Genomic DNA, 18,187 nt, shown 5'->3' with positions numbered 1-18,187 from the left:
AGGATGGACTGTCATCTCAGACTGGGCTAATGAACATGTGCAAGGTGACTACATGTATCACTTGGCGAACTGACGTGACAGGATCGTTCGTATTGTGGGTCTAGCAATAGTTGCATTTACCCGTCGCCCCGCTAGTCACATACCTTACTTAATGGTTCAGGTCTTTCATCAAAATTTGTCCAAGTGATTGCAATTTTTGTTGGCTTTTGCATCGACATCGGGACGCTCTTGACAGTACAACTATGAAAGACAGTCTGCAAAACCTGGAGCGACATCGAGCGCAGCTCGAGGAAAACGTCGCGAAGCTGCGGAAAGGCCTCCAACACTGGCGACGATGGGACGCCGAGTATGAGACTCTCAAAGACGAGATAGAGTCAGCCCCCAAACCAGTCACTCAGAAAGATCTCGCCAGAATACGGGCCGAATTCAAGAGCGATGTCATAGATCGGAAGGAACTCGATGAGATCTTCGGCAATGTTGGAATCAAACCTGCTGATCAAATCGTCAATGTTCTTTCACGACGGATCGACTACGTCACGAAGAACCTCGAAACCCTGGAGAAGCAGCTCGAAATCGCCGAAGAGAAGTATGCTGCGGCATCGATCATCACCGATCCTGACATGCGGGATGAGGAGGGCCTGCCAATGTCAGAGATTATCGAGGAGCTCGATGAAGACGGCGCGGTCATCTCATCTCGTGTGCAGAAGCCTGGAGACGCGCAAACCCAGCTGGAAGAGCTCCTGAAGAAGGCCGGCATCAAGGATATACCACAAGGAGGATCGGCGTCTGAGCAGATCTCTAATAGTGCTCCAGTGGAGCCCAAAACCGAAGCAACAGCAACCCAAAAGGCATCGCCAAAGGCTCCAGCGCAAAGAGCACTAACAACGCAAGCTCCACCAGCGAAAAAGCACCTTGAATTTGTTGGCGGACCCTCGTCAAGTGAAGGCCTCAACGACGGTGGTACGAAGAAAAGCGTCTCATTCACGGAGGATACCAAAGCTGGAGAGGAAACAGAGAAGTCCAGAACAGCTATCCGCGTCGAACAAATTATGCAAACCGCCAAGGATCAAGAGCAACTGGCCCGTTCAGAAGCCGTCGTCCCTGAAGATGAGTCGGAAGAAGATGCCTTTTTACGACGAGAGATGCTCAAGTACGGCATGGGTGAGGTGGGCGCCGTTGTCGCTGAATTGACCCTGGAAGAAGCCACAGACGATGACGAAGGCTTCGACGAGGAGTATTCTGAGGAGGATGAAGAGGAAGACGACGAAGAGGATAAATACGGTCGCTCTCTTGGCAGCGTTATTGATGACGATTATCGCCAGCGGATGTTGGAGCTCGAGAAGCGCCTTGGCATCAAGTCTAGGTTCACTGAACAGTTGGTTGAACAGGATACTGATTCTGACGACAACGAGCCAGAAGGACTGGGCCGCGTCACAATCCAACAAGAGCCTCGACCATCCTCACAAGCTCCGCCCGCGGAAACCGCTCTCTCTCCACGCGCTTCCAGCCTGAAGTCGTCGGTTGTGGATGATGGCGCAGATGAGAAGAAGAGTGTACGTTTTGCCGCGGATCTGGATATCGCCCCCGATGACGTTCCGTCGGCCCCACAAACGTCGTCAGAACCGGCGAGACCATTTGTTGAACCCCTCAGCGACATCGTGGAAAGAAGCGGTCCCTCGCAACGTCCAGAGCAAACCTCCAAGCCAGTTCGTAAAGCATCCCGCTTCAAGAAGAATCGAGGCGAAGCGGCAACAGCGGCCGAGTCACCCGTGCCCAAGGGACCACTCGATGTCCCTGTTCGATTCCTGGACCAGGATAGGCCCATAGCTCCGACAGGGCCCCTGGGGAAGACGATTGCCGAGTCCGTCCTCGAGCGTGAATCAACGTCCACCAGAGCTGGAGAGGAGTACAATGACGACTTCATGGACCAGGATCTCGCCGACGAATACCACCAGAAACGCCGTAACTTCATCCAAAAACACGGCGGCTTCCTGCAAGAAGATGAATCCCCTATTCAGCCCCTCGATGAAGCTGATGGTGGTCAAAAGATGAGCAGATTCAGAGCTGCCCGTCTCTCGAAGCAATAGAAACCCGACGCTACTGTTGCATAGGTAATGTTGCAGATGGGTTCCATCAATCGAAGTCATCTTCACTATCGGGGTTTGCGCCCTTCTGCCTGTACCGCTTTTGTGATGCCCTTATATTCGTGACTAGTACGGACCTTGAGATCAGAAGCTTGGATGAACACCCCCCAGGGAGCGTTCATGCATGCGTCTGGAATTCTTGGGCTGCACAATCACTTTGCTTCCCAACCCCTCAAGGCTCCAAGATAAATGCTTGCACAGGGTTTCTCTGACGTCGTACCCCCGATACCATGGGCTGTTACAATGGTATGGTCGTTTCGTTACACTCCTGACACCTTCTACATCTATCTTCCTTAGCCGTGGTTGATCTCGGCCTGAGAAAAGTCCAAGCCAGTCTGCTTTTGCAGCTCCGCAAGACGCTTCATGTTCTCCTCTTGCTTGTTCTTCTGCTTTTGCTCAGGCGTCAATGTGCTCTCCCACATCAGCTTTTCGGCCATTGCACGGGTTGAGCCCTCGGTCACGTCGCTAAGGGATGTTTCTTCAGGTTCAATCATTGTGAGATCGACGGAGGGCTGATTGGTCACAATATTTGCCCACCACTCCATCTTGTTCGTCTTGTCGAGTTGGATTGTAACAGTCTTTGCGTCTTTCGCGGCGTTGACAGTCATGCCCCATGTTGACTCATCCACACGAATAGGGTGAGGGAAGTTGCCCTGGCACAAGTACTGTCAGCAAAGTTCTCATGTAAGGTTATGGGCAACGCCCGAGTCTCGTGCGTGAACGGCGGCTTGTGTTAGAGCGACCTACATCGATGAGGGGGGTCTCGCCCTTGATTCCGGCCTTCAAGGATGTCCTTGTGAAATTGATGACCAGATCTTTAGGTTTGTAGTTGATAGGGACATCGAATTTGACCTCCAGCTCCTCAAGCTTCTGGTACCATGTGTATGGAAGTGCAGCCTGTTCCGCATTCTGCTTCTCGCGGGCTGCCTTCTCTTCGTCTGTCTTGGGTTCCCTGAAGCCTGTAATTCAACCTGATTAGTCCTCCGAAAGTAGCTGCCATTTTTACTTCAATAATAGAGCCTTACGCATTGTGGTCGTCTCTTGGTCGTCCTGTCAAAATAGAGAAATGTGTGGAAGCGTGAGGATAAACCTGACGGAGGTTTGGAGGGGTAGCTTCAGGACCCCTGCTGATCTGTAATCAGTACCTAGGTATGCCCGATAACGATGACTTATCTACTGACTTGCCTGACTCTACCTAGGTACCTTAAGTACCTACCTAGCAAGCTAAGACAATCCAGCTTGTTTGCCTTGCTCAACCTCAAATCACCGTGATTCTTTCGACGGGTCTTTCAGCCGTTGTCGAGTTCGAGCACCCCGGCCTCGGGCTCCCTTCTCCTCCGCTTGCCAATTGCGCTTACGCACCAGGACTCGCTGTCTAGGTACCTTACCTACCGCAAAACATCTCCCTTGAAGACGTGCCTTGCCACAGCTGTGCAATCTGCAGCAAGAGGCATCTGCTTTACCTTGACGCTCCCTCTGCTCCACAAGGAAGGGCCAAAATGGCCTCGCGAAAGGGCAACCCCCCCTCTCCAAGCACCGACGTGTGTCCTGTCTGCAAGACAATGCGATACCTCAACCGCGATCTCGAGTTTCTGATCAACCCCGAATGCTACCATCCCATGTGCGCCAACTGCGTCGCCCGTCTCTTCGCCGATGGTCCCGCGCAGTGCCCTTATGCTGGATGCACGAAAACTCTCCGAAAAAAGGCATTCAAAGCAGCATGGTTCGGAGATCTGACTGTTGAACGCGAGGTTGATGTGCGCCGCCGCGTTCACGCTGTCTTCAACAAGGAAGAACCCGATTTCGAGTCCCTCGAGGATTACAACGCCTACCTAGAGCAGGTCGAATCTCTGACATTCGACTTGCTCAACGGACAACTAAACGAAAAGGCACGCGCGGAGGCGCAGCTGCAAGACTGGGAGGCGCAACACAAGAGCGAGATTGAAGAACGCAGGCGCTTGGCCAAAGAGTCAGAAGCTCAGCGGACCATTCGCGAGCGTGAAGAAAAAGAAGCTGCCCGTCGCCGCAGACTTGACGCGGCACGCGAAGATGCGGAGGAAAAGGCGCGTGAAGCGCGTGCAAGAGAAGACGTCTTGGATGGCCTGGCCAGCGGAAACATTGGGCAAGCTCGCGCAACAATGGAGAAGATCGTCCTCAAGAAGCGTGGCCAGGGAAGATTGGACGCAGCTCGCTCATCGCTCACGGATGCGACCTCGGCCATGTCGATCCGCGGTCTCAAGAAGAAAGAGAAGCCGGCCTTTGTTGACGAAGGACCGTACGATCCATTCGGCGGCATGAATCTTGCCTTACAGCGATACGAACTAGGACCGCTAGACGACTATAGCAACGACTGGGTCGATGCAGCACGCATGCGGAGTGACATTGTCGTGGGCGGCTACAGTGCTGAAGAGTACTTGACCCGTGCCATGTTCGAGGCCTTCTCAGGATTGGGGGTTTTTATTGAGGATGAGAAGGGCGCAGAGGACCTAGCAACGACGGAGGCGGCGCAGGTGGCCGCCTCGGGTCAGACATCGCAGAAGATGGATGTTGATGCCTATTGATCTGTGAATCTGTCATTTGGGGAGCTGCGAGGTTTGCATTTGGCTGCGGGACTGCATAGCGACGGCGTAAGGACTGCCTTTAGGGCATTTATTCAAGCGAGAGCAAGAAAAAAGTTCATCGAACATTGATGAATGTGAGACAACTCTAGGCGAGCTTAAGATTCAGCTCATCTTCTCTATATCGCTTCAACAAGAGCCGAACCACGGCGCGCGTGACTGATGTGACAGGGGGTGGAAGCATTGTACCGAAGATTATTTGTCTCGTACATACAAAATAGCAAGTTGTTGACCTTTGATTTCGGGAGTATAGTGATTCTTGATTTGGGCCTCTTACGCTTTCTTGGAATCCCGTCGTTCGACAGTCTCCCTCCTCATGGCGGTGCCTACCTTACCTTCGACGTGGGTTCAACACATGACCAATTGACGTTCTCATGTTTGAGCCCATGTACGTACCCAAGCTCACAGGTGACCGGCCCCACCAGGCGCGACCTCCATAAAAGTGTGCCATCGCGTTGGCGCATTTTTCGTTTCCCTTTTTTTCTCCTTATGATTTCTCCAATTCAATCAAGTGTATGTTTGCTCTCGCACCCCATCTGCATCGCCATTGACGATCTCGAACTAATCATATCGCAGATGATGAAGACCTCCGTGGATAAATGATGCTGCCACCCCGTCTGGAACTTCCGAGCTCTCTCCTTCAGGAGCTTCAGGGCAGAGTTGGGAAGGGCGGGGGGGCCATGATCTAGGCGTTCGGCCACGACCTTGTTACTGCATCGGACGCGATGAAAGGCCATTCTGATTTTGAACCGAATTGGAGGAAGAGATGAGGGAAGGGCACCTGTTTCGAATGAAGGTTGGTGGTGCCTGGCCAGTGTCTGGCAACCACAACCAGCTCCTGTATCTTAATCACATTCCCTGTTAGATGGTAAGTTACCTTACCTACCTACCTAGGTAGGTAGGTTAATATATATGACATTTGAGTTCTACCAACAAGAATTGTTTCCACGGTCTGCTTCCGAAGGTACTTCGTTGCCAACACACGTTGGCTGGGTGGCTCGTCTTCAACCATGGTCAAACATCACAGTGTGTCCACATGTGGTGTGCATGCTTCCTGTAGTTGATGTGGTTCAGGTAGGTAGCACTGGCTGAATTGAATGTTCCAGAATGTCTGCAAATGGTGAGGTCATGGTGCTCGTACTGAATCACTACTGAGCGATGTCTTGGATGTTCTTCAATCAGTGGTTGCCTGCGTCATGGCGAGCTGTGAAAGAGTTGAAGCATGAACTTGCCGCAGGGGACTTCCAGGTGAGCGCTGATTACTTCATAATAAGGTAGGTGAGCATGTCACCCCCAAAGACAGTGGGGTCTTAGCGGGACGGTGCCAGGAATGCAACACTCCAATGATGTCGGGAGCCTGATTGCTGGGCAGCTAGCTATCCACGAGCGGGCAATGACAGACCCCCGGTGCCCGGGCGGACCGCAAGCCCGCCCACCAAACCGGATGGATCCTTGTTCTCTCTCAAGCTGGATCGAGCGAGTCGAGTGCCCGTCACGCCAACCTCGTCAACTTGTGCCTGCTAGCACCAGCCTCCTCGGCGACGTGGCCGACATTCACGAATCCGAGCTGCTGCCCAGCCTAGCCCAGCTTCTCTTCCAAAAACACCACTTAGCGGCACATAACGCGCGACACGACATCAATTTGCATCATTACTATTCGACGACACGCTCTCAGCTTGTGTCATGGCTTTTGTGCACAGTTGACGGGCCCCCGATCGAGCACCCCACCCTTGCATCTGAAGGAGCCAATTTCCCCAGGTTGCTGGGCATCGCAATCGTCACCCACGGCATTGTTCCAGCGCATAGAGCTCAACACGCACCTCTACAACGAGTTGCGGTCTGTCGGAGCCGACGTTCAACATATCCTGTCATTTCTCCAGGCCAACTTGTCTTCCACAATCGATCTCCTTCGACTTCTTCCCCGCTATAGCCTGACTGCGTCCGACAACAGTCCCGTCCCAATCGAGGCGTGGACAAGCCACCGAGATAACCGTCATTTGCCAGCGGCTGGCTGATACGGCAAGGATCTTGTTGCTTTTGTAGCCTCGAAGCACTGAAAGATTGTAGCGACAAGTTTCCGCCATGTCGAGCTCCTTTGAGAAGTCCGTCAAGGGCGCTACCAAGATCAAGGTATACATCTGACTCTTTCTACTGCCCGCTCGGCGACGCATTGCCCGATCAGCCAACGAGTATGCGCTGACAACAACGACCAGGCGGCGCCTCCCAAGACGAAATATATCGAGCACATCCTCGTTGCGACGCATTCCGGTGAGGCTGGTGTGGCAGAAGTCTTCCGGTCGCTTCAGTTCCGTTTGCGCGACTCTACCTGGACTGTGGTCTTCAAGAGCTTGATCACAATACACCTCATGATCAGAGAAGGCTCTCCAGACGCCACACTTGCATACCTGTCGGAACACAGGAACCTGTTGAGCATCACCACCATCACAGATGGTCAGTCAACCCAATATCAAATACGGTCTTATCATCGCTAATACCGCAAAGCACAAACACAGGGTCGGAATATCCGCGTGTATGCCAACTACCTTCAAGAGAGGGCGAAGGCATATCGGGACACTAAATGCGACTGGGTCCGAGTGAAAGAAACACGGCTGGAAAAGATGACTGTGGACAAGGGTCTGTTGAGGGAAACGGAATCTCTGCAGCGCCAGGTTTCAGCCTTGCTGAAATGCGACGTAAGTGAACCTCTCTGGCGAGGCACGATATAGACTGACGGACCCTAGATTGTGGAGGATCAATCATCCTTTGAGGTGACGACCACGGCCTTCAGACTTCTCGTTCTAGACCTACTAGCTCTGTTCCAATCACTCAACCAAGCCATGATCAACATTTTAGGTACGAGACTTCAAACCACCCATCCTGATCGCTACTGACGCTGCCAGGGTGCTTCTTTGAGCTCTCCAAGCCTGACGCGGAGAGGGCCATGGAAATATACCGCCAGTTTGCGAAACAGACTGACTTCGTTGTGAGCTACCTGAGGCTAGCGCGGCAGTACGAGCACCTCACGCGGGTCGAAGTGCCCAAGCTCAAGCACGCCCCTGTCAACCTGAAGCAGCAGCTCGAGGAATATCTCAACGACCCTGATTTTGAGGTCAACCGCCGACAGTACATTGCTGAAGTCCAAGCCAAAAAGAACGGTGGCACGTCGGCGGTGTCCAAGGCGTCGGCACCTAGTGCCCCCTCGAAGCCGAAACACTCATACAGCAACTCTTTCCCCGAGCCTACGCCTGCCGCTCCTCAAGCCGCAAAGCCCCAAGCCAAGGGTCCCGCGCCAGATCTGATTGATTTCTTCGAATCCATCGAGCAGAACCAAACGCCAATGGCTCAAGAACCTGCGCCGCAGCAGCAGGCCCAACAGCAGTTGCCCCAGCAGCAGTTGCCGATGCAGACCGGTTTTGTTAACAACCCTTACCAGCAGCAAGCTCTTGGCTTTCAGCAAACCGGTCTCGGTACGCAACAGACTGGGCTGTTAACCAATCCGTACCAGACTCAACAAGCAGTCGCTCCTCAGAGCTACAACCCATGGGGTCAGCAGCAACAACAGCCTCAGCAAATCCAATCCAACTTCACTGGAGCCGGCTTTGGAGGATACACCCCACAACCGGGCTTCCAGCCTGGCGCGCTGGGATCCATTCCTCAAGAAGGCGTCGCCAGCTTCCAGACTGGCACTGCTTCACCTGCGCAAAATATTCAGCCACCTCAGACAACAAATCCTTTCAGGGCTTCAATGTTGATGACACAACAGACTGGATTTTCGGCTAGTCCTGTTGCGTCCGGGTCCAGCAGCCCTCCTGTGAATGGCGGCCTGCAGCGGCAGTCCACGAACCCATTTGCACGCTCATCGCCCCAAGCACAGCAGCCTTTCGCCCCCGCCGGTCCGATACAACAGCAAGTGGCTACGCCGCCAGCTCCATTGCAGCCCATGGCTACGGGGACCAACCCATTTGCCAAGAACTTCGGCGGTTCAGCGCAGCCCCAGAGGCCGGTGACCAGTGCTGGTCCCCTCGCGCCCCAGCAAACGGGTACCAATCCCTTCCGACAGGGAGCATTCGTCAACCATCAAACTGGATTAGGCTGGCAGCACAATCAACAGACGATGGGGGGAGGCCTCGACCAGCTTGGGTCAATCCCAGTCTTCCCACGTCCAGCGCAGCAATCACCATGGCAGCAGTAGTCAGGAAGACGGTGGGCAATTTGGAGCAGCTTTTGGATCATAGGAGCCCTTCGTATCGAGAGACCATTTTCGCACGATCAGCGAGGCGTTCAATGGAAATGCTTTGGAGATGCCAGATGTCGTGGTGATAGATAAGTGATGCCTTTGGTGTCAGCGACATGCCAGCACAAGGAGACAACAAAAGAGAAGGAGGAGCAAGGAGGGTTAAGAGCCCGCTGAACATTGATGGGCAGAGGAATATGGATGACGTCCCGCTCATGCTGCTGCACATTCTCTCTAGATCTTTACCTATTCTATAATCGTTGCCGGCTCTGGATCGAGTATTTCTCCTACATCGAACTCCTGACACATCAAGTGCAACGCCCGGCTGATGAAACACTTCAGTGCCAGGCACACACGTTCGCATCACCACGTCAAGGCTACCGAGTGGCATATAAATGAGTCAGAAATTCTGCTGAAAGTGCTGAAAAATAAGACGCTTGCTGATCATCAAGAATAAATAGTGAAGTGCTGAGACTGTCCGCGAAAGATTAAAACGGGATCCTCGTCGTCGTCCATCCCAAACCTCCAACACGGACCCTCCTCCCGGCACAAGTCAGACACCGACGCTGCTCGCCGAGGTTCGTGACGGAGCAGCCGGAGCACACATGCCTCCTACAGGCACCGCACAGGTGGTCGTCCTCACTATCGAAGCCGTAGCCATTAATGTCCATCGAGTCAGTCCCATCCCGGGAGCCGAATCCGACGCCACAGTCTTCGCAGCTTGAAGCCTCATGGCAGGTTTGGGACGCGGACGGTGTGAATGACGGTGCGGCCGGAGCAGAGTTGATATTCCAAAAGGCATGCAGAGACCGCTGTGCTGTAGGCGCCGGCTGTGCTGGTCGCTCGAGAATGCGAGGCATCGGGGAGGGGCTGGTTGGGGTAAAATCTGTGTCGGAATGTTGCTGAGCGGAGTAGAGCATGCTGAGTGTGTGTTCTATGAACCTTGCTGTCAGATACTGAAAAGCGGGATGGCAGGGGCTGTTCAACACATACGATGCACTGCCTCCTGTGAGGGTCTGTTGTCGCGGAAACGCTTCATGGTGCGGCTAGGCAGGTGTGATGGCGTGAAGTGAGAGGAGAACGCAGCGAAGGGTGCCGGGGAGATGTGGTCCATGTCCATCGTACCAGGGAGTATGGGCGATGAGGAGAACGAGGACGGCGAGCTGGAAAGCTCCTCGGAAGAACGCTTGCGTTTGAGGACCATGGTGAAGGGTGAGACGTGTAGATTCTGGAGAGATGGTTGTTAATCGAACGTCGAAGTGAGTATTTGAGGATAGTGTTGGAGTTTAGTTGATGAGCAATTGGAATGCGACTATCGAGTGTTGAAAGCAATAGCAAGGTCTGACCCAAGGAAGACGGAAAAGGTCACCGATTTGTATGTGACGGGGTGGACGGTGGCTGGCAGTGGGACGCGTCGAGTTGAGCGTGACAGGTTCAAGCACTTTAGGAGACGCGTGGGAGTCGCGTTGCCCCACCTACAAGTACAGCCACGGTCACCCCAGAGTCACTCGAGCACATCCCACGGCAAGACAGCAGCGCGCGCCATTGTGGCTTTTAATTCAGTCTACTGTCCTGTCCATAATGGTTGAACGCGATTGTCTGTCGCTGGTGGTTTGCCCGTTGCAACTGTCACTCGACGACTCGGACGACCAGTCTTCCAAAGCCTCCCTTGATAGCCGCCACCTTCTCGCATTCGGCCCGCACACCCTCAGTGTCTGAAAGATTGACAGTGCGTATGATGGCCCTGATCTTGCCCAATGCAATCATCTCGCCAGTCTTTTCGAGGGCCTCTCGGTCTCCGGGGTCACCAGAGACGAACTCATATCTGATTTTCGTGCCGCGCAACAAGAAGGAATACCAGTATTGACCCAGATCGAAGATCCAGCCCAACCAGAATGGTACCATCTTGGGGCCGAGCATCAATTTGGCCAGGCTGGACGTGGGAATACCAGCTAGAGACACCAGGACGCCGGTTTGAGGGTGCAACAATGGGATGCCAGCGTTCAGGGTCGTCATTTGCGGATTGAACATGAAATCAACACTGTGCTTGGGCACGACTTTGGAAACGTCTTCCGTCTGGTAGTCGACGAGCTGATCAACGAGGCCAGGTAAGAACTTCTCCACGAGCGACATCTTGCCTGTTGATACGGTGGATATGACTCTGCTGGCACCAAAGCCATTCTTCGCCATCTGAATGGCGATGCCGCCCAAGCCGCTGAGTGCTGCGGGTATGAAGACCGTCTTACCCTCGAGGCTGTCGACACCAGCCATGGCTAGCCCTCGCGTGATGGCTTGGTAAACGGTCACGGCATACCCTGGTAGAGAGGCAGCGTCCTCAAAGCTCAAACTTGCAGGCTTGAGAAGCAGCATCCGCTCCTCCACGACGGTGTATTCGGAGCAGAAACCCGAGCTGACATCTTCAAGGAGTGGCCGTGTGATCAACGTGCCGTATACGGCGTCGCCAACCTTAAAGCTCTTGACCCCGGAGCCGATGGCGACGATGATGCCTGCGCCTTCGCCGCCGAGCTCCATGGGGAAGTCGACTTTGAGACGAATGATCGGAGTGCCGCGGGCTCGGACACAGTCGCCCGCCATGAGAGCGCAAGCATGCACGCGGATGAGAACATGACCTGGCTTGGTCATGGCCGGCAGAGGCCTATCGACAATCTCAAAGTCACGCGGGCCACAGAACCGGGGCGCCACCAAAGCTCGCTTCGTCGTGGGGATGTCGGCCATGTTTGATCAGTCGTAGTGGTGAGTGATGACGTTGAATGGCTTTGCTGCTGTAGTAGGCCGATCGCTTGTCGATATTATCTGCCCTGTGAGTCGATGATCTTAAGTATTGTTGCAATCAGCCAGACATATGTCGTCGTATGCTCCCAAGACTGTAGGATCACGGCCCATTGCCTGCCTTCCAATTTATCGGGCTGAAATTGTTCCGCCTGGCAGTTGGCTGCGGAGTTGGATGATAGTGCGGACTTTGTTGGAGGGCACCTTCACGAATAGGCCGTCAGTTCGACTTGGCGTTGTGTTTTGGTCTTTGTCTGTGCCGCAAAGGCGCTGAAACGAAGTTGATGTGACTTGGTCCGCAGGAAGGGTGTTGCTCCAGGCGGAGGCAGGCAGGCACACGCATTGCGTCGCGCCTGCGCCCGCGCCTGCCCCCAGAAGGACAGGGAAGTTGCCTTTGATCGCAAGTGCCGTTCGTTGAATTTCGCAACCCGCAGCTGCCTGCCTGAATTCCATGGCTCTTGCCGTTTTGAAGCAGGCTGAGCATCGGCCGTTATGGTTTTGTCACGACAGTAATGCGTAACCTCTCGCAAAGCCTTGTCACCACCAGAGGACGCGACCCAAGTTCTTTGATCCATTCCATTCGTTTCGACGCTCGCTTGCGAATAACCTAGTGTAGCCCTCTCGATGATGCAGCTCTGCAGTCTTGTGTCAACCATCCAACGCGTGGCCATCATCAGCCTCCTGTTGTCGGGTTGCCTCGCCAAGTTTTGCGCCGAATCCAAGAATAATGTCGTTCTCTATTGGGTTTGTTTGATTGTTTGATGCTTGTCACACGTGTCACCTGAGGCTTACGATATTCCAGGGCCAAGGTCCCAATCAATTGGACCTGATACATTACTGCCAGCAGTCCCACGTCGACGTCATTATTCTCTCCTTTGTACATCTCTTCCCGGCGCAAGCCAACGGTTTCCTGGGCATCAACTTCGGCAACCAGTGCGGTCGTGCCGTCTTTCCCGGTCCAGGCTTCCATGGTGTGAACGAGCCGCGTCGTGATGCCCTACTAGCCAACTGCCCTGCCATCAATGCACAGATACCCGTCTGTCAACAGACATATGGGAAGAAGATTATACTCTCTGTTGGCGGGGGCATGCTTTCCTACCAACTTACCGGCATCCAAGAAGCTGATCTACTGGCCGATCAGCTCTGGGTCATGTTTGGTCCGCGTAATGAGACCCTGGTGGCACAGGGCGTTCCACGCCCGCTCGACTTCAAGGACCAAGCCGTCGAGGTTGACGGGTTCGACATGGATATTGAGCACCCATCTGAAGGTGGCTGAGCCTGCACATTTCAATCGCGTGGGATTAACACGATCGTAGATAATTCAGTCGGATATAACCGATTGGCAACTCGCCTTCGCAGCTACTTCCCCATGGCCACGAAACGATACTTTCTTACCGCATCTCCGCAGTGCATAGTACCAGACGCCAACATGGCCTCGATGATTTCCGCTGCCGCATTTGACATAATTTTTATCCAATTTTACAATACGCCGCACTGTTCTGCGGCCAGTTGGGCCAAGGCCAATGTCAATCTCATTCCGGGCATGCCCTCCAACATGGCGGGCTTCACATTCGACGACTAGACATCGTGGCTTTCTGACACGCCAAGCAAGGATGCGGCCATCTACATTACACTTCCCGGCAGCCCTGAAGCGGCAAACCTAGAAAACTACATCTCGCCTTATCAAGCTGGGAACCTCATAAACTCGTTCTACTGCCGATCAAAGTTTGGTGGCATGGCGGTCTGGGAAGCCACTTACTCGGAGAACAACCGCCAACATGGTTACACATATCACGCTTTCCTCAAGAAGCACCTGGTCGCCGTCGGAAACTACCCTGGGGGTTGTAGGGTGGGTCAACAATGTGATGATTCTTTACAAGACAGGCTAATACCTTCGCGTCAGACGCAAGCTGTAAAACCCAGCCCGTCAGCAACTCCAGTCGGTGAGGCTCCAAATTGCGGCCCGAGCAAGGGCGTTTGCTCCGGCGGCGAATGCTGTAGCCAGTACAACTACTGCGGTCTCACAGAAGCTCACTGCGGAAGCGGCTGTCAGGGATTGTTCGGCCACTGTGGCACGCAGCCAGCCGCCATCTCACCTCCCGCCAATGCACAGGGTCTGCCAATCAGTTCCGACGGCAGCTGCGGCGCAGGCAAAGCGACGTGCCGAGGTTACGGAGAGCATCAGTGTTGTAGTCAGTACGGGTATTGCGGCAGTACAACCGAGTACTGTGGGCAAGGCTGCCAGGCAGCTTTTGGACTTTGCGAGTGATGGCGCTCTCCTCTCTTGGGAGGCGTCTCAGTCAAATCACGTCATAGGCATGACAGTAACAGATATACGCGAGATCTTGGTATGCACTCGACTTATCTTGCACGAGGCCTACGTTTCCGCTCGCATCATATCTCACGAAACTGGAAGCCTGGCAGGCGATGGAGACCACGCAACTATTCAACACGCCCTGAGATGACTACCTAGTATGTAAATGCAGAAAACGAGTCTAAATACATGTCGGAACACCCGTTTCTTTGCGTGCCTTCCCGCTCACCAGCCTAGGAACTTACGTTTGGCTTGCTGTGAACATTGAAATGATCAACCACGGGACTGTCCCAGGCGTCTTTGGGGTCTCGCGTCGTCCCGCTTCGCTTTAGGAACGCTCCTAGGTATCTGATCAGGCTGGAGGGCTGGAAACCCGAAAATGGACTTGGCTGGATCCCGGACCGGCTCGCTGGACTCGTCCTCGGAATCATTGCCCCAGATTTTCCACCAGCGACGGCGGCGAGGGATGATCTCGCTCGGTGAACCACCAAAGACTGCGACTGTTAGTATTGGTACCATCTTGACTGTTCATGAATGATGTGGCGAAGTTTGGAGACGCTATCTCAGGTGAAGAAGATAGTGTCGGGCTTGGAGAACAAAAAGGGGAGTGGGGGGGACAGCTAGGGAGGTGATCACTTGCCTTCTCTCATCTCGTCCAATATAGCTTCGTCAACTGCTGCCTTTTGCCGTGGCGTGTCACCCTTGCGGTAGCCAGACACGTCGGCGATGAACTGCCGCTTTGGATCGGCCGCCAAGTGTAGTTTCAGGCCAAGCTCATCTTCTGAGCTATCGACTACGGCTGGTTCCGTATCTTGAACCCCCGTTTCGACAGCCGTCTCATCTTCTAGAGTTACGCTCGCCTTCACTCCCCGTGATGTACTCTTTTTACTTTTCCCCTTGCCCGCGTCGTTCTCGTCATGTCGCGGCGGCAAGGGATTGGGCCCTGATGCGCGAATCTTCCTCTGCGTCACCTCGCTCTGGAGGTGCAGCGGCCACTTGTCAAGGCTGAAGAACTGCTTCTTCTGCTTGTTCCCGCCTCTGACGCCCTGACGGCCAAAGTCCCAGATATCCTCCCTCGCCAGCGTCATCGTCTCCTTGCCAGGCTCCCCTTCCCACCGCGGCCTCACAGGCCAGAGCATGTTGTCTCCATCCGAGAGCTCCTTGATCAGCCCTGTGCGGACAGCCTCGATGGCTTCGGGATGCCACGTGCCACTTGCCCAGTCTTCCCAGTTGTGCGCCGCTCCGGGATCTGCCGCCTTCGCAACGCTGGCGTAGCTGACGGCGCCGACTTCATCAACCTGTGACGTGACCTCCTGGCGCCAAATACCGTGAAGGTCATCGATCTGGACGCGGTACCGGTCCACCGGGATGCTGAAACCCTGGTCCGCACCTTGAGCCTTGAGTTCTGCGTATGCCGTCTCGACCTCGCCCTCCAAGATGACGGTCCAGCTGCCGAGGCGGTAGGCGAGGGTGCGGTAAGCCAGGGAGACGCGTTCCTCGTGCGATGGGCCCGACGCATCGATGAATGAGGCGATCAGCGGCAGAGCAGCGACGAGAGCGGCCTTCCAGTCGAGGAGGGGCGCCTCTGGCGCCGGCAGTTCCTGTTCTGGCCGCGACGGGAAGAGGGGGTTGACGTGAATAGAGGGCACGTAAAAGTTGATGCGGAGCTCCGGATGATAAGGCAGCTCTGGGCGGCCGAAGAGGATCGACTTGTCCTTGCCGCTGCGGGACTGCGAGAGTCGACCTGTCGAGACCAAATAGTCGCAGTATTCTTCCGCCTCTTCTTTCGAATACAGCGCCTCCTGCAGCGGGTTGGTGGCCGCGAAGCTGTTGATCTCATGGCATATCTGCTCCAACGTCCTGTACTGGCCCGCCCTTGCGAGCAATGCGTCTTCATAGGGATCGTTGAGCAGTACCTGCAGGCGCTCGCTAAAGACGTCAAATCGCCAGTACTCGAAGTTGTCTTTGATCTCCTCCATCAGCAGGTCATTTGTCGATGGCCCCACGACAAATCTCATCCAGTGGTGGTCATCGGGCGAGATGGGACGATACGCTTCGCCAGTTGGTAGGTCTTTCTTCTGCCGGTCGAGCTCGTCTAAGACGTCCTGCGCCGGCTTTCCAACCTCACAGCCGAGGCGAAAGTTCTCGAGTATATCATCGAGTAGCTTTCGTGGCGCCCTGCGGTTGGCGACCTCAACCTGTGTGATCATGTTGCGGAAACGCGTAGCCCTGTGCATGCTTGATGTCGATGTGACGCGGCACGAGGGTCGGGTTGAACGGACCCATGAAGTTCCAGCTCGGCAAGACAGAGAGCTTGTCGGCGGCGAAGCGTTTGGCGTGGCCCTGTTGCATGCTCGGTATGACGTTGCGCGCGCGCTCCTCGTGGTTCCGCAGCATCTGGTCGTGCCAGTACACGAACCCAAAGGGGTCAATCTTCTCCCCAGCCGGCGGCTCCTTGAGCGCCAGCGGCGGGAAGACGGTGATCTTTTGCGCCTCGGCCCGGATGCGCTCCTTCTCGCGCCAGGGCGTCGGCAGGACGAGCTTGCGGAAGTGCTCCGCGCCGGCGTCCGCGGCATCGACGTCGCCGTCAACGATCCCAAAGTGCTCGATGCACTGCTGCAGCGCGGCCCTCTTGGCGCCGCGGAAGTCGGCAAAGCGCCGCACGGCGTGGCCGGTTGGCAACAGGACTCCCTCTTTGCCCACAATGAAGTCCTTGTGGGCCAGGTAAAAGTTGGACTCCTCGCGAAGGGTGCGGGCCGTCTCGGAAGTGCCCAGGGACATGCACTTGACGAATCGGTCGTCGGCCACCTCGGCTGAGTTGAAGTCTGGGTTGTAGCCATACTCAAACATGCTGTCTCCGCGAGCGCCCGAGCCGATGCCGCCGACAAGGGGCCTCGCCGGGTCATCAAAGTGCCACAGGCGCGTCAGGTCCTCTCGGAACCAGGTCAGAAAACGGGTGCGCAGCAGGGGGCCGGGGATCTGAAAGTCCACATCATGGACCGATTCAGGGACGCGGTGTTGTAAGTATCGCGGCTTGAGCGGTCCCGTTTGCTCCTCACTATCAGTAATGATGATGATGGGTGCGTTGGGAGGTGCTTGCAGCCGTTTGGGATGTTCAACCGGTTCAAAGCTGAGGATGAGCTCCGGCTCTTTGTAGTGGTGCTGCTCGTACAGCCAGTGTGTCTGGAGCATGTTGATGACCTCGTCAAGGTCGTATCCCCAGTCCTGCCCATCGTATACGTTCTCCTGTAGATGTTGTAGGTAGAGGAGGATCTCACTACATTGGCTCGTCCAAAGTAGAGTGCGGTCGAGATCCTCATCGGCCAGAAAGTTTTTGATACGAATGAGCGTGATCTTGGGCGAATGAATGCGCCAGCCGCGGTACGAAACCATCTTCAGGTCATCAGGGGTTGCCATGTCGTTTTGGATGAGCCAGTTTTTGAGCCAGTTCTCGTCATAATGGTCACGACTTCCTACTGGTGTAGCGGATGTTCCCTTCTCAGTCGTTCCACTCTGCTGAACCCCATGCTTGAGGCCGGGTGCATCGAGGGCTTTCCGTCGCAGCTCGGCCTTTGCTTCGCTATCAAGGCTCGTTTCAGGCGTAGGCTGTTGGTTGGTAATCTTGATGGCCGCCTCAGGCGGCGTTATTTCATCTTCCTCCTGCATATGTCTGCCCTGTGGAGTTTTAGAAACGGGTTTGTCCTGGATCTTTGCTGAGGTGTCTATTATCTTCTGGACCTCCGCCAAAGTAACAACCTGCGACGTGTTGCCAATCTTCCTGAGCAATTTGTCAATCTTACGTTTGAGTCTCGGCGCGTTCCATTTTCTCGCTTCGGGAGTCACACGAATCAGCCAATCATCAACTACTATCATCTCATGAGGGCGTCTTGATGACGTTTTTGTTGTTGGTTCTATTGTCCCGGATCCACCTAGCCTAGATATCATGGCCACGACGGCACCCCCACGGAGCAGCATCTCGATCCGGCGCCTCATGACAGACTGCACGCGTCTGTACATCACGAAATGTGTGAGGAGTGAACGTATCAGGGGCGCTTCCCTTGACGTTATGAAACAGATTCACGAGGAC

General features: G+C 54.7%; 8 protein-coding genes across 8 annotated transcripts in view; 4 read left to right on the top strand and 4 right to left on the bottom strand.

Moving 5' to 3' along the window:
• Nucleotides 1-242: 242 nt before the first annotated feature.
• Nucleotides 243-2,087, top strand: VDAG_06844 (uncharacterized protein; the record flags this gene model as incomplete). The annotated part of the gene is made up of 1 exon (XM_009659548.1): nucleotides 243-2,087. One exon carries the CDS (start codon nucleotides 243-245, stop codon nucleotides 2,085-2,087), a length of 1,845 nt encoding a protein of 614 aa, XP_009657843.1.
• A 33-nt stretch (nucleotides 2,088-2,120) lies between these two features.
• VDAG_06843 (nuclear movement protein nudC) lies at nucleotides 2,121-3,280 on the bottom strand. Its single transcript, XM_009659547.1, has 3 exons — nucleotides 3,170-3,280; nucleotides 2,892-3,103; nucleotides 2,121-2,797 (listed from the first exon to the last, which is right to left on the bottom strand). The coding sequence occupies exons 1-3, from the start codon at nucleotides 3,171-3,173 to the stop codon at nucleotides 2,438-2,440; spliced, it is 576 nt and encodes a 191-aa protein (XP_009657842.1). The 5' UTR covers nucleotides 3,174-3,280; the 3' UTR covers nucleotides 2,121-2,437.
• Nucleotides 3,281-3,643: 363 nt separating this feature from the next.
• Nucleotides 3,644-4,705, top strand: VDAG_06842 (RNA polymerase II transcription factor B subunit 3; the record flags this gene model as incomplete). Its single annotated transcript, XM_009659546.1, has 1 exon — nucleotides 3,644-4,705. The coding sequence occupies one exon, from the start codon at nucleotides 3,644-3,646 to the stop codon at nucleotides 4,703-4,705; it is 1,062 nt and encodes a 353-aa protein (XP_009657841.1).
• Nucleotides 4,706-6,844: 2,139 nt separating this feature from the next.
• Nucleotides 6,845-8,954, top strand: VDAG_06841 (ENTH domain-containing protein; the record flags this gene model as incomplete). The annotated part of the gene is made up of 5 exons (XM_009659545.1): nucleotides 6,845-6,892; nucleotides 6,976-7,213; nucleotides 7,265-7,455; nucleotides 7,504-7,615; nucleotides 7,663-8,954. The coding sequence occupies 5 exons, from the start codon at nucleotides 6,845-6,847 to the stop codon at nucleotides 8,952-8,954; spliced, it is 1,881 nt and encodes a 626-aa protein (XP_009657840.1).
• Nucleotides 8,955-9,435: 481 nt separating this feature from the next.
• On the bottom strand, nucleotides 9,436-10,320 carry VDAG_06840 (uncharacterized protein). The gene is made up of 2 exons (XM_009659544.1): nucleotides 9,990-10,320; nucleotides 9,436-9,930 (listed from the first exon to the last, which is right to left on the bottom strand). The coding sequence occupies exons 1-2, from the start codon at nucleotides 10,198-10,200 to the stop codon at nucleotides 9,485-9,487; spliced, it is 657 nt and encodes a 218-aa protein (XP_009657839.1). The 5' UTR covers nucleotides 10,201-10,320; the 3' UTR covers nucleotides 9,436-9,484.
• Nucleotides 10,321-10,625: 305 nt separating this feature from the next.
• On the bottom strand, nucleotides 10,626-11,732 carry VDAG_06839 (alcohol dehydrogenase; the record flags this gene model as incomplete). Its single annotated transcript, XM_009659543.1, has 1 exon — nucleotides 10,626-11,732. One exon carries the CDS (start codon nucleotides 11,730-11,732, stop codon nucleotides 10,626-10,628), a length of 1,107 nt encoding a protein of 368 aa, XP_009657838.1.
• A 681-nt stretch (nucleotides 11,733-12,413) lies between these two features.
• VDAG_06838 (chitinase) lies at nucleotides 12,414-14,055 on the top strand (the record flags this gene model as incomplete). Its single annotated transcript, XM_009659542.1, has 4 exons — nucleotides 12,414-12,530; nucleotides 12,589-13,014; nucleotides 13,195-13,311; nucleotides 13,369-14,055. 4 exons carry the CDS (start codon nucleotides 12,414-12,416, stop codon nucleotides 14,053-14,055), a joined length of 1,347 nt encoding a protein of 448 aa, XP_009657837.1.
• A 677-nt stretch (nucleotides 14,056-14,732) lies between these two features.
• Nucleotides 14,733-18,187, bottom strand: part of VDAG_06837 (uncharacterized protein) — a gene marked incomplete at both ends in the record, with an annotated part of 3,584 nt that continues 129 nt past the window's right edge. The window contains 2 exons of the mRNA XM_009659541.1: nucleotides 14,733-16,298; nucleotides 16,363-17,986. Of these exons, the coding sequence (XP_009657836.1) occupies nucleotides 14,733-16,298; nucleotides 16,363-17,986 (3,190 nt within the window). The remainder of the gene's footprint in view (nucleotides 16,299-16,362; nucleotides 17,987-18,187) is intronic.

Source organism: Verticillium dahliae, genomic scaffold (genome assembly GCF_000150675.1).
Source record: "Verticillium dahliae VdLs.17 supercont1.14 genomic scaffold, whole genome shotgun sequence".
Lineage (NCBI taxonomy): Eukaryota > Fungi > Ascomycota > Sordariomycetes > Glomerellales > Plectosphaerellaceae > Verticillium > Verticillium dahliae.
This window is presented reverse-complemented; position numbering and strand designations above follow the sequence as displayed.

What these genes read in the sequence shown, in the direction of transcription:
- VDAG_06843 (XM_009659547.1), bottom strand. An exon ending in GCGAGACCCCCCTCATCGAT is followed by an intron (nt 2,798 to 2,891) that starts GTAGGTCGCTCT and finishes TACTTGTGCCAG; the next exon opens with GGCAACTTCCCTCACCCTAT.
- VDAG_06840 (XM_009659544.1), bottom strand. Translation starts at nt 10,200, where the DNA reads ATGGTCCTCAAACGCAAGCGTTCTTCCGAGGAGCTTTCCAGCTCGCCG. An exon ending in CTCACAGGAGGCAGTGCATC is followed by an intron (nt 9,931 to 9,989) that starts GTATGTGTTGAA and finishes CAAGGTTCATAG; the next exon opens with AACACACACTCAGCATGCTC.